Genomic DNA, 14,620 nt, shown 5'->3' with positions numbered 1-14,620 from the left:
AATCATTTGATTTTGATTAATATTTAACTTTGAATTTTATGGTTTATAAATAAATAGATGACCAAAAGAAACGCACAAACATTAGTGATTATTGCCAAAGGTTCTGAAACCAAATGTTAGTGAAGGGTGCCAATAATACATGTGTCTGGAGTACTTTTTTGCGTTTTTATTTCAACTATGTAATCATTTGTTGTTGTTGTTGTTGTTTAATTAATTTTGGCATATTTTAAAATATTGTGATTTTACACAGTAGCAGGGGTGGTGGCCAAGTGGTTAATGCGCTTGGTTTCAGTTCAGAAGGTTCCTGGTTCAAATCTCAACCCCGCCACATTTCTCCATGTAATGTGGAGTTGCGTCAGGAAGGGCATCCAGCGTAAAACTTGTGCCAAATCAACATGTAGATCCACCTTGGATCTGCTGTGGCGACCCCGAGTGCAAACAAGGGAGCAGCCGAAGGGACTTACTTTTGTGATTTTACACAGTGCATTATCCTATAGGGTTACAGCTAGTGTTGGACGATTCCTTGACCAATGGCAGGCCAACATCATGATGTTAGGTGACCAACATGTCTGTCACACACATTAATTCCATTTTTCATTCTGTAACATTAATAAATTTTTATTTGTTGGTGGTGAAGATCAAATGGAGCACAGAGGAATATGTACTTTAAAGAATATCAGCCAGAGAGTGCACAAATGAAGGATGGCAGTCAGAGATACGCCATGTCCAGACTGAAACAAAGTGGGCAGATGAGCACACTCCAACAGTGTATCCTGATGCACGGCAGTGCAACCCGGTGGCCATGATGGCACGGAAGTTGACTTCCAATTTTCATTCTGTGCACAGACATGAAATGATTCAGTGATATCAAGAAGAGTTCCGCTGCCTGAAGATGCAGATTTTTATCATCCGTCACAGTGTTTTGCTGCAAACATTGTGGCTTAGTGTTTACGTAGACATCACCAAACTCAACATAGGATGCAGAGCAGGGTTCAGAAAATGTGCAGCAATTGTTTTTAATTGATAAATGTATTTGAATCTCATATTTTGACCAAATTATAGAAATACTGCAAAATGGCAAATAATTATAAAGGATGTTGATTAGTAAAGATTAATACTCCTCCATTTGAGTAAAAGGAACATTTCCTAGTATTAAATAGTATGTGTGTTTGTGTGTCTGTGTAATGGAGGAACTGTTGTTACAGACTGGTATTTATTCAGTGTGCTTACGCATACATATAAATACACATAATTTTATTACTACAGCTACATCGGTCTAGTTACATTATGAATAACACCCACAGTGCTAAGGTCTTTTTAGATGCCAGTTTTTCACTGTTTCATACCATGAATGAAAGGTCCACTCTTACAGACACACACGCAAGTACTGCACCCAAGCCACACACTACGACCTCAGTTCCAGCAGTATTTTTATTTATTTATTTATTTGGTCATCAAAGTTTTTAAGGAACTTTGATGAAATAAAATGTTCCCGAATGAGAACATAGTGCACTCACAGTCCAACACTTCTTCTTTATAAAACTCCTTCATGTGCGTTCCCATTTTAGGGCGGGTGTGCAGTGTATTCAGAAAGCTTCCAGGGTTCCAAAGATCACACTGGCTTCCTTACTTCTTGGATGGAAAAAGTTTAGATTGCTTTTTTGCTTTTATTTGAATCATCAATGTAAAGACAAAATGAGAAATGCACCAAATTGCCCCATCTATAGGGCATACAGGGTCACTGGATGGTTTGGATGGCATGAAAATGATGTGAATGACAGTGCTCTCCATCCACCATCATTAGAGAGCAAATGAAGACATATCATTTGGAAGAATGGTGTTCCATCACTGAAGTAGAATTCTAGAGACTTGTAGCATCTATGCCAAGATACGCTGCAGATTTTCTGGTGGCATCCCAACGATCTTACCCTCTTGATTTATCATTTAAATCAAATTATTTATATGACGCATTTAAAACAATCAAGGCCAAAAGCAAAAAAAATGGACCAAACACCTGGTTTTTAAATTTGTATTGTATGGAAAAACATTTCCAGGCGGTAAAGATTTTACCAGCAGAGGCAGGGCAATAGAAAAGGTACGGTCTCCGTTGGTTTCCAGACACGTGCTTGGACTAGCAAGAAGAGACAGCTATGATGACCTAAGCGCCGTACGAGCAAGACAGGGGCATCAGAGATTTTGAATGTATTGGGGGCAGTCCTGTGTAAGACCTTGAACCAAGAGCAGTACATCCAGGATATCGCCACCAGCAATTGGCCTAGATGTGGTGTACGTGAGTCCATGATTACGTCACAAAAACATTAAATTGGCCTCAAAGCTGTCCAAAGACAACAAAAAAAAAACACAGTGCTTTCAGAATATTCATTGACCCTCTGATGCCTTTCATTAGAGCTGTTTTGTTCTTTTGTTGAAGCAGCAGATGAGGTTTGGCAATGTCTTTGAAATAGTTCACATGTTTTACAGGACTATATACACTCTGTTTTTAATCATCAGCAGTTAAGAAAAATGTGGTTGTCTTTTTTGCAGTGGTGAGTGTATCTAACCTCAAAGTTAGCTTTGATAACTGCCACTCCATTAAGTGAAAAGTTAACTGTAATAACACTAAACCAATAACCTGCGAAAAAATTTAGCCGAAGCTACCAATAATCGATATCTTTTATTATATAAATTGTGCTTTGCCTTGGATTTACTTTTTGGCTCTGAAATCCAGAAAAACAGACTTAGAGCTGAAAATATAGTATGTTGTAGCTCAAACATGGATATTCCCGAGACATTTTAGCTCGCCAAGATCAGAAGATGATCAGGAGTTACATCTTACAAACTTTGCAGAGTGGCGATACGCCCAACCGTTGGTTCAGTAAAGTAAATAGGCGAGCATATATGCCCAACCACAACCAACCAATGAGTTCACTTCCACTTTCAACGTGGGGATACTTTGTCAAACTAACACCATCGTACAGGTAACAAGCAGCATTTTGTTCATAAAAACTGTTTCGTCGTCGTTAACAGGTGTCCATTCAAAATGCTTATGAAGTTTGTCTGCTTTCATCCATTGCGGTGTTTTTTTCACAGTAATTAAAGACGCCGCTGTTAAATGTGTCAAACATATGCCACTTTTCACCGCAATAGAGCCTTAAAAAATTGGTGTAAAAAAACATAGTTTAGATGCACAAAACGTGCCAAATACACTATTACGGTTGGGCAAATAAGGTAAGACATTATATTTATCTGCCCAGCGGTTGGGCGAATAGCCTTTGCCTAAACTTTATTCCAAAAGATGCTAGCTGTCTTAAAGTTAGTGAACATAAATTGAGACTGAGCTAATTGTCTGCTAATGGTAAATGGACTGAATTTACATAGCGCTTTTCCATCTGCAGCAGACTCTCAAAGCGCTTTACTATATGGATGGATGATAGCTTTATTATCATTGTCATTACAACAATGAAATTGTCACACTCACATTCCACAGACAAACAGCAATTAATCCACAATTATTACTTGTTTACCGTAGTAATGGCACACATCAGAATTAAGACAACACATATACATTTGACATTGTTTATGTGCACTAAACTTGAAACAGTCCGTTTTCCAAATTGAGGCGATGTGAGTGTGTGTGGTAGCCGCTGCAACTGGAGTCGCGCTGCCTGCCAGCTTGGGAAGAATGAGGGCCTGCTGCGGGGGGGGGCAGGAAGGGAGGTAAAGGGAAAAGCTGGAGCATGCTTCAGTTCATGTGTAAGTCAGTTTATTGTCTTTGTGGGTTGAGATAAGAATGGAGCCGAATAGTCTCACCAAGGCCTGAATAAATTCCTTTGGAGGTAAACAGTGGGCAATTTGTCCTTGAGGCTAGATAAGCCTGGAGTGTTGTAGCTGAGCAGTGGAAAACACTTTTTAACAGTTCCACTTGAACAACCAAAGCCCAATTATGAATTAAGAATATTCCCAATTATGAATTAAGAATCTTCACCGGCCTCCGAAACCTTCAGCTTCAACTGCAAGGCACGCATCAGCTCCAAGGTGTCATCCAATTTGCATCTGAGTTCAACAGTCAATGCAGTCTGAGAATGCACTGCCTTGCCAACCTTGTTAATCATGACAGACAAGCGAGGGCCCGTGGTTCTTGATGCCGCCGTCTTGCCAATTTTCCGGTAGATCAGGGCAGCACATAAGCCAAAAAGTACCAGCCCTGCTGCCATGAGACCAAAAATGAATAAATTCTTGATGTCCTCAACGGAGAAAGGCGCCAAGCATACAACACGCCAAGACCCCCTTTCTTGTTCGAAATCTTGCTTTTGTCTGTCTTCAACACACTGTACCACTTCTATTATGAAATATCAATCAACAAACAATGCAAACACAACAGAAAACATCACAGTTTACACACTGACACATTTGACTGTGGCTCATTATGCTCCCGGATGAACTTTCTAGGAGGCCTCGTACCACCACCCTGCTGCTAGAACATCGATAACCTTCTTGCAGCTTTGTCCGAGGTGTGTCTGAAACTTGTTCTGTTGTTCGCCGACATGCTTGACCTTTCTGTGTTGTTGATGTTCCTGAATGTTCTCTGAATGGCGTGAGCAAAGCAGATGTAACCGTCGCGGTTTTGATGTGAACGCCACCTCTTAACCTTTTGCCGTTGTGCCTCGTGTCATCCATAGAGGCATCCTGGGAAAGAAATGTGGCACCATCATTGTGAAAGCTGAGGAGCTCAGCAACTGCAGGGTGAGTATTTGACGAGGGCGGAGGACGAGTATCTGCGTGTTTGTGCGTTTTCTGATCTGTCGCCGTCTATTAGGAGTCGGTGATGATGCAGTTCTGTGGGAATAAGCTGGACAAAAAGGATTTCTTCGGCAAGTCAGACCCCTTCCTGGTCTTCTACAGGAGCAACGAGGATGGCACGTGAGTTACCTTTTCCATTTGTCTTTCATCTTTGGTTAATTCATCCTTCTGTCCAAGTGAAATTGGCTTCATTGATTTGCCTCAGATCAAATACCCCGCTGTCTGTGTAACCTCACGGATACACAAGCGTGTGCACGTGTGAGCGTCTGTGAAGTTAGGTGATAGTGAAGTTCAACACGGTGGCATGATGACATAGATGTGCAAGTGTGTTTTCTGTCCAGCGCTGTGCGACAACTTAGATAAGACCTTGTGCTTTGAGGACGGAAGACACCAAGTCCACCTGGTTACCAAGGGAGCAAGTGCAGAGTGTGCATGAGAGTGTGCAAAGGACATTTACTCTGGAAAAAGTCATCAAATGAGAAGGATGCGCCTCTTTTTTATGTCGTGTAATTTTTTTTTTTTTTTTTTTTTTTTGGTCTTTACAGTCTCTTTCCAGATCAGGATTTATCAAATGCGACATCCAGACTTTTCTCTCTTTGCCCATTTTTACTTCACTGCCCTTACACCTGCTCCCACTCTCTTTCTTTGTTCTTCTTTTTCCTCCCACTCTGCCTCTTCTTATCTGACTGTCTGCAGGTTTACCATCTGCCATAAGACAGAAGTGGTGAAGTACACGTTGAACCCAGTTTGGGAGGCTTTCAAAATACCTGTTCGGGCTCTCTGCAACGGTGATTATGACAGGTCTGTTCCCCCACTCCACCCAGTGCCTGATAATGAAAATAAAGGATTGGATTTGACCTGTTTATATCAGGATTTCCAAGCACTGCACAAAAACCTCTATTAATAAAAGAATAAATACCAATAATGAAAGTACACAACAACAACGCACAAAAATCCCAAAAATAAAGATCTGAAAATACAGGTGAAAAAAGGTGCGACTTTTACCCTGGAAAATACGATGCTAATTCATTTTGCGGAGATTCCACGGCAAATATCGTGAGTTTCAAGACATGACATGAAGGTTGGATATGGCCGTGTGCATGCACTGGGATGTAAGCTCATGCTGTATTTGATGTAATGGGATGTCTGCTTTAGTCTTGGGCTTTGAAAAATGGAAGGACTGTATAAAAACGGTTGTAACTTCTTCGTGGTTTATGTGATATTTTTGTTAACCCGCTTGATCATGTCCACTGTGGAAGCAGTTTTCAAAGGCAGAATTACAAAAACTCTGTCACTGTTCAAATTCTTTAGAATCTGACTGCAGTAATATATTAAAAGGGACATTTCTTTCATGCAACACAATTGTCAAAGGTGAGTAGAGCTTGCAGCGGATTGATTGCGAAGAATATTTTAATATGAATAATGCTGTTAAAAAAGAATTTGTCCTTTAAAATTCTTAATATTACCCACTTGAATGAACCAGGAGAGTTGCTTTCACTATTAGTCACTGAGCAGATGTCTGAGCAGATGATGATTGTGTTCAAGGTTGTTGATATTTATGGGGAGTGTTCCAGTAGAGTCAAGTAGACTCTTCAGGCCTATTAACACACAAATTGTTGTTCATTAGAACTCATTAAAAACGATTTTCCTCTTGGATTATAATGAGACCAACAGGTTGTAATTTAGTAATCACGTCTTTACTGAAGAGTGCAGTAGCACAAAAGCAGCGGGCTGACTTTGAAAAATGCTTCTAAAGCCACCTTGACACTTGCACAAATTTTGGATCTGCACTGCCGCGCAATTTTTCGTGCCAGTGCGTAAACACCTTGTAACAACTGTTGTAAACTGTGCGAGGCCCTGTGCGTTTTGACACGCAGTGTTTGTGAACAGGTTGCACAATGTTCACGACTAGTTCACGCAAGTGGCAAATTTTGAACATTTCAAAATTTTCTTTGCGAACTGACACGCAGCCTCGCATACTTTAGTTTACGGTGAGTTGCGGGGATCTAATTCGTGCAAGTGTCAAGGTGGCTTATGGCCCGGTCACATGGCATACGACGATTCCTGAACAAAGGGAAAAAGAAAAAAGGCACAAATCATCAAGAAAAGGTTGACAAATGAGCTTTATCACCGAATAGCCTGCAAATCAAGAGCGCAAAGGAACAAAAAAGGTAGCTAACGTTTATCTCCACGCTTTAAACGAAACGCGCCTGGAGCCACTGCTGGAGCAGTGTGTGTCTGTGTCCTGCTTTGTGTTCCAGGAATCGGTGCAGGGATGGCACTCATAGCACCTGAGTCTTGGAGAAACTGCAAACAGAAGCGCGCGATCCAACCCACTGTGGAGATGTGTGAGCACGTCGGTGGATCCACCTGCTCTGGATCCTCCTCCAGAACAAAAGAGGGGTCATCTCCTTATCAGAATCCTCAGTATCTGGTTCAGACTGACAACACGCTGCGCGCTCCGTCTTGCTCCAATTCAGAAAAAAAACTCTGGTTTGCTGTGGTGGCTGCTATTTCACTGTATTATGTTACTAAGCCATATATATTGATTTAAACAGAAAACTGTCAAAAGGGGGAATAAATATAAATGTAGAGATTATTGAATATATCAGAGCAGTAAATTGATCAGTCCATGTGAACACCGCGCATTGACTCATGTGGGGTTATTTCAACCAGCTGCCACTGATCCACAACGTGAATTCGGCTTCCAGAACAGCTGTTATATAATCATCTGAATCATCTACCTGTTCCCACATGTAGAGAAAGGCTGGATTGTCATTCCTACACTCATATTGTTATATGTAATAAAAAATAATAAGCACACGCAGGAGGCAATGGCTGCTGCTGACACTGCGTTCAAGTACCGTCGGAAATTACATGACTTTTTTTGTTGTTTCAAATTCAGCAGTTGCTTGTAGCGGGAGTGTGGTTTTCATTTTATTTTTGGTAAAATAATTTGTTGTAAGATTAATTCTGGCCTATATAAGGTGCCTGAGCCCAGTGAAGCTGACCCCCCCCCCCCCCCCCCCCCCCACCCAGATAAAAATAATCCAAGCAAACAGGCTGAGTTTGCCCTGTAGTTTCCGATGGTACATGAACGCAGCGGCAGCAGGAGTGCTCACAGACCGGCTTCTGTACTGTGTGAAAACATTTAGCTGGCTGAACAAAGTCATACTAAGTGCTAACGTTACAAAAACTAAGCAAATGATAAAAAAAAACACAAGAACGACAGCAAAATGAAATACAGACGAATTGAGGTTTTCAGCGGCATTCGTTCAAATTTTTTGACAGTTTAAAAATCCTGGCGAAGCGCCAGCTGCAGGAACGAAGCTGCTTGAAGGTTAAACGATGCCAACGAAAGTCCAGATTTCTTGTTTCATTTGGGCTTCGTTGCCCTTCATTAAGTGCTGTGTGACCGGGCCTTTAACTTGGTCAAAAGCCAGAAAATGTGCATGGCGGGCCCCCTTGTGGAAGCTGCTATGTTGTAGCAGCGTATTGATACAATCGCCCAAAATAGATGGTGAAATATTTTGCTTATTGCAAGAGAACGCACCATTGCCAAAGAAGTGAAAACATGAAAGACAACACAATCGTGCCCGGTGATGGAAAAAATACGATTTGCAACCTCAACATTAGAGGACAGTAAATCATACACACTGTAGCTTTAATGTTCAACTCAGTCATCCAGTAGTATTTTCCTTTCATGATAATCTGACAGATACTGCATTTATTTTAGTTCCACACTGACAAAAAGCATCTCCTGCTCACACTTACTGCACATGCGGATCACTCCTTTGGTTCCTGGGTATTAATCCACATCACGATTATTCATCACTTTTATGAGTCATTAGGATGTAAAAAAGAAATGGTGTATGAAATGACGATGAGATGAATTTATTTTGAAAAAAGCTGCCAGCGAGTGACACGTATTTAACTGGGGGGGAATATTCTATTTTTTTCCTCTTTCTCTCTCTTCATTAAGAAGCTTTTAAATGGGAGGGGGAGGCAGACGGGGAGTTGCCTCTCTAAATGATATAGAAGCAATAATGGCACTCATTAGGAACACGCTACATATTACTTTATGATTCACGCCTGAGCGAGTGGCAGACTTTGACACCACGCTAATGTAAAGAGGAACATTTTCTCTGTTTTTTGTCTTTTCTGCAGCGCAATGAAAGAAATAGTATAAAAGATGATTATGCAAACAGAAATAATGGTTTGTATAGTTCCAGCTGTGCAGCTTGTGTACAAATTAAGCAATTATATGTTGCCTGTTCTTTAGCAGGTTTATTTTCCAGCAGGTGCAGGAGCTCAGGTTAATGTGGCATTAACTTTATGACAAATAAATAAATAAATAAATAAAAACTCTACTGCACTATATTAAAAAAAATCCATTTGGGCCTTCCGATATGAATTAAACAGAAAATATTTGAATATTATATGAAATTGCCTCAGTGTCCTTTTTTCAAATTGCATGTCTGAGTGAGTAAACAAATAGGTGCAAGTGCATATTTCATGCAAACAATGCATCCTCAGGTACTGCTGCAGCAATATAGTGACAAATACAGTACTGTGCAAAAACGTTTGAAGCATCCCAGAGTTACAATAAAAGTAGCATTTGATGCCAAAAGTGAATATGTGAGCTATATTTTTTATTCCATAATATTAATAATAATAATAATGATTTATTTGTACGTGTACTGGCCAGTATAATATCACACAAACACAGTTGCAAATGTTCATACAATTAAAATTATTGTAAAAGACAATTACTCATATTTAAGTCACCTTATCCTTAAAATAGTTTTGAAGTCCTGTGACTTAAAATCACGTAGAATCAAGTAGAACCTAATTTTCCTAATTTGATTATTATGAAAGGTGTAATTCATCACACATTTAGATTAGATTAGATAGAATTTTATTGATCTCTTGGGAAGACTCCCTCAGGGAAATTGAGATTTTAGCAGCATTGCATAGCAGCACACAGGGTAAGAAGCACACAGGGTATCAAAAGTGAAAGTAAAAAAGAAAAACAGTTTGCAAATATAAATATATATACCAGTCATACTAATCAATACAATTTAATTTATTTATGAATATTTATCAGGTTTTTCAGCATTTTTAATGCTTTGATGATGCATTAAATGTGCCTAAAACATTTGCACAGTACTGTTATGTCCTGACTTCATAACAGTAATACACAATGTTGTGTTTTACCACTTTGACATGAATTGTTAAAAAAATGTAAAAAAAAAATGTTAGTTTGCATCACTGAAATACACACACTGTGAGGCAGACAGCTTCACATTCAGCGATATTAGTGCTGGATGTTTCTAGAGCAAGTTAGTGCTCTTTGTTTTAGTGTGGAAGGTTCCCGGTTCAAACCCCACCCCTTCCACATTTCTCCATGTAATGTGGAGTTGCGTCAGGAATGGCATGTGACATAAAATGTGCCAAATTAGCATGCAGATCCACCTTGGATCTGCTGTGGCGACCACAAGTGAGAGTGAGGGGCTTATCAGTGCTGTGCATTTTTAAAATGATGTAACGGGAGCTAATAATACTTTCGGAAACGATCAAGAAAAAAGCAATCTTCATTTTGCATCACAGTGTTTGTGCTTATAAAGTTATGTGCACGTCTCCATTTCATCATCCTGTAGGAACTTTACTTTCTGCTCTCACAAAGTTCTGCAAAGAGAAAACTGTTAATCAGCTCATGGAGGGTGAAAGTTGTTAAATTTGCTTCCTGTCAGCTGTGAGTCTCGCTGTTTCGTTTGCTCCCTCCTGTCTGCACTTGTGGCCTCCCCCTCCTTCTCGTTGTGTGTCGTTCCAGCGGTCTTTGTGTGTAGAGTGGCCGTGCTGCCTATTTAGACTTTGTGTGTTTGTTTGTTTTGCTTGTCCTTGTAAGCAGTAATGGGATGCAGAAATTGATGCATTTGGAGATGAGGCAGCTGAAGAGTGACAGGCAGAAATATGAGCTGCAGAACAGATCTGTCTCTCATAACTTCTTCATGACAACAGTAGAAAAAACAAAAATCATTACCTCTTTTTGCATCATGCAGTATATGTAGCGTGCATATGTTAGTGTAGTCTTTAGTAAATTGGAGGGTAATGTTTGTTGGGTAGCACAGATTATCGGATTGATAACAAAACAAAAGTCACATCATCTGTGTATTTCTCAGTTTGCTCATTATTCAGGAAATGAACATATATATGTTGTTTTTTTTTTTTTATTTCATCTTGTGCCTCTCCCAACAGAGCAATTAAGGTGGACGTGTACGACTGGGACCGAGATGGCGGGTAATTCTTATCTTTTTAGTTTTCCTCTTCAAATGATTGTTGTAATTTGTCAAGTAACTGTGATCGTAAAGAGTCCACATTGTGTTAATTAGCAACGTTACACTCTGCAACTGAATGTATGAAGTATGTTGTTGAATGAGGTAATAATCTCATCTTTCAAGGTATCTTTCAGAAAGCACTGTAACTAGGTTTAAGGATATGATTCCTTCTTTATGTTCTCTAATGCCATATACCAACACAGTGCAGAATAGCTACCTAAACTCTGTGAGTGAGATAGAGTATCTCGTCAGTAGTTTTACATCCTCATTGAAGACAACTTTGGATGCTGTAGCTCCTCTGAAAAAGAGAGCCTTAAATCAGAAGTGCCTGACTCCATGGTATAACTCACAAACTCGCAGCTTAAAGCAGATAACCCGTAAGTTGGAGAGGAAATGGCGTCTCACTAATTTAGAAGATCTTCACTTAGCCTGGAAAAAGAGTCTGTTGCTCTATAAAAAAGCCCTCCGTAAAGCTAGGACATCTTACTACTCATCACTAATTGAAGAAAATAAGAACAACCCCAGGTTTCTTTTCAGCACTGTAGCCAGGCTGACAAAGAGTCAGAGCTCTATTGAGCCGAGTATTCCTTTAACTTTAACTAGTAATGACTTCATGACTTTCTTTGCTAATAAAATTCTAACTATTAGAGAAAAAATTACTCATAACCATCCCAAAGACGTATCATTATCTTTGGCTGCTTTCAGTGATGCCGGTATTTGGTTAGAATCTTTCTCTCCGATTGTTCTGTCTGAGTTATTTTCATTAGTTACTTCCTCCAAACCATCAACATGTCTATTAGACCCCCATTCCTACCAGGCTGCTCAAGGAAGCCCTACCATTAATTAATGCTTCGATCTTAAATATGATCAATCTATCTTTATTAGTTGGCTATGTACCACAGGCTTTTAAGGTGGCAGTAATTAAACCATTACTTAAAAAGCCATCACTTGACCCAGCTATCTTAGCTAATTATAGGCCAATCTCCAACCTTCCTTTTCTCTCAAAAATTCTTGAAAGGGTAGTTGTAAAACAGCTAACTGATCATCTGCAGAGGAATGGTCTATTTGAAGAGTTTCAGTCAGGTTTTAGAATCCATCATAGTACAGAAACAGCATTAGTGAAGGTTACAAATGATCTTCTTATGGCCTCAGACAGTGGACTCTGTGCTTGTTCTGTTAGACCTCAGTGCTGCTTTTGATACTGTTGACCATAAAATTTTATTTCAGAGATTAGAGCATGCCATAGGTATTAAAGGCACTGCGCTGCAGTGGTTTGAATCATATTTATCTAATAGATTACAATTTGTTCATGTAAATGGGGAATCTTCTTCACAGACTAAGGTTAATTATGGAGTTCCACAAGGTTCTGTGCTAGGACCAATTTTATTCACTTTATACATGTTTCCCTTAGGCAGTATTATTAGACAGCATTGCTTAAATTTTCATTGTTACGCAGATGATACCCAGCTTTATCTATCCATGAAGCCAGAGGACACACACCAATTAGCTAAACTGCAGGATTGTCTTACAGACATAAAGACATGGATGACCTCTAATTTCCTGCTTTTAAACTCAGATAAAACTGAAGTTATTGTACTTGGCCCCACAAATCTTAGAAACATGGTGTCTAACCAGATCCTTACTCTGGATGGCATTACCCTGACCTCTAGTAATACTGTGAGAAATCTTGGAGTCATTTTTGATCAGGATATGTCATTCAATGCGCATATTAAACAAATATGTAGGACTGCTTTTTTGCATTTGCGCAATATCTCTAAAATTAGAAAGGTCTTGTCTCAGAGTGATGCTGAAAAACTAATTCATGCATTTATTTCCTCTAGGCTGGACTATTGTAATTCATTATTATCAGGTTGTCCTAAAAGTTCCCTGAAAAGCCTTCAGTTAATTCAAAATGCTGCAGCTAGAGTACTGACAGGGACTAGAAGGAGAGAGCATATCTCACCCATATTGGCCTCTCTTCATTTGCTTCCTGTTAATTCTAGAATCAAATTTAAAATTCTTCTTCTTACTTATAAGGTTTTGAATAATCAGCCTGCTCTCAGACTGCAGGCTTACTTGTAGTTCCTAGGATTTGTAAGAGTAGAATGGGAGGCAGAGCCTTCAGCTTTCAGGCTCCTCTCCTCTGGAACCAGCTCCCAATTCAGATCAGGGAGACAGACACCCTCTCTACTTTTAAGATTAGGCTTAAAACTTTCCTTTTTGCTAAAGCTTATAGTTAGGGCTGGATCAGGTGACCCTGAACCATCCCTTAGTTATGCTGCTATAGACTTAGACTGCTGGGGGGTTCCCATGATGCACTGAGTGTTTCTTTCTCTTTTTGCTCTGTATGCACCACTCTGCATTTAATCATTAGTGATTGATCTCTGCTCTCTTCCACTGCATGTCTTTTTCCTGGTTCTCTCCCTCAGCCCCAACCAGTCCCAGCAGAAGACTGCCCCTCCCTGAGCCTGGTTCTGCTGGAGGTTTCTTCCTGTTAAAAGGGAGTTTTTCCCTTCCCACTGTTGCCAAGTGCTTGCTCACAGGGGGTCATTTTGACCGTTCAGGTTTTTCCGTAGTTATTGTATGGCCTTGCCTTACAATATAAAGTGCCTTGGGGCAGCTGTTTGTTGTGATTTGGCGCTATATAAATAAAGTTGATTTGATTTGATTTGATTTAATAAGATCTTGACATTGAATCACAGAAATACAAACTGAGGCAATAACATAGATGACTATAACTGCAACCAGCAATGGCTGAGCTGGGAAGCGCCCCCTAGAGGTTAAATGACATTCTTTGGTTTTGGATCCAACAAAGCATCACTGAGATATGTCCTCACTTCCCAATCAAATTCAATTGCAGCAAAATTCTAATAGCTATATGGGTTTAAGTGTGATTTTTGGTCTGAAAGTCAACCGGGCCAATTTGTGGTCTTTTTCCATAACATCCAATATGGTGTAAAATCTGTTGTGTTGGAAAGGGACATGATGGAATGCATTGTTGAGCTCAACTGGATGCAAAGAATCAGATTTTTGGAAATCAGACATATGGTCATATCAAAATTTTCATGAGTGAACACCTTCAAACTTGATCCATTGGTGGCGCTAGAGTGCTGGAGATGCAGACTTGAAGCTTGAGGAATGGAATGACAGGACTGTCCCCAGTAACTGCACTGACTTTCACAGCTTTTTAGCTTCTTTTTAATAGAGTTAATGTGGTGAAATGAAATATGACAAACGGAGCGCAATTCTGTATCCACCATCCTTCGTCTGTCAGCCGGCAAAGGATAATAAAGAGATCGGGGCAGGATTGGCCTTAAAAATACTGCCATGTGAAAGCAAACTAAATCAAGGGAAATGTGCAATGCTGCAATCATTTACTACAAGCAAACAATTTGTAACTGTCCTTGGTAATCCGTTAGCAATGGCTAATGATGCATGGTAGGTTTTTCTCGTCTTGATTGCATCATCATGAACATTACAGA

At 39.8% G+C, this 14,620-nt stretch overlaps 1 protein-coding gene across 2 annotated transcripts in view; it reads left to right on the top strand.

Annotated features, from left to right (window-relative positions):
* Nucleotides 1-14,620, top strand: part of LOC117503858 (copine-8) — a 141,759-nt gene that overhangs the window by 92,065 nt on the left and 35,074 nt on the right. For both annotated transcript variants that reach the window (XR_004558686.1, XM_034163134.1), the window contains exons 7-10: nt 4,680-4,743; nt 4,817-4,920; nt 5,497-5,601; nt 11,059-11,100. Coding sequence is in view for 1 of the 2 variants with exons in the window: in XM_034163134.1 (XP_034019025.1) it covers nt 4,680-4,743; nt 4,817-4,920; nt 5,497-5,601; nt 11,059-11,100 (315 nt within the window). In the remaining variant the exon portion in view is untranslated. The remainder of the gene's footprint in view (nt 1-4,679; nt 4,744-4,816; nt 4,921-5,496; nt 5,602-11,058; nt 11,101-14,620) is intronic.

The sequence above is a fragment of the Thalassophryne amazonica genome, chromosome 22, assembly GCF_902500255.1.
Source record: "Thalassophryne amazonica chromosome 22, fThaAma1.1, whole genome shotgun sequence".
NCBI lineage: Eukaryota > Metazoa > Chordata > Actinopteri > Batrachoidiformes > Batrachoididae > Thalassophryne > Thalassophryne amazonica.
The sequence above is the reverse complement of the archived record's forward strand: the minus strand, read 5'-3'. Positions and strand labels throughout refer to the sequence as shown.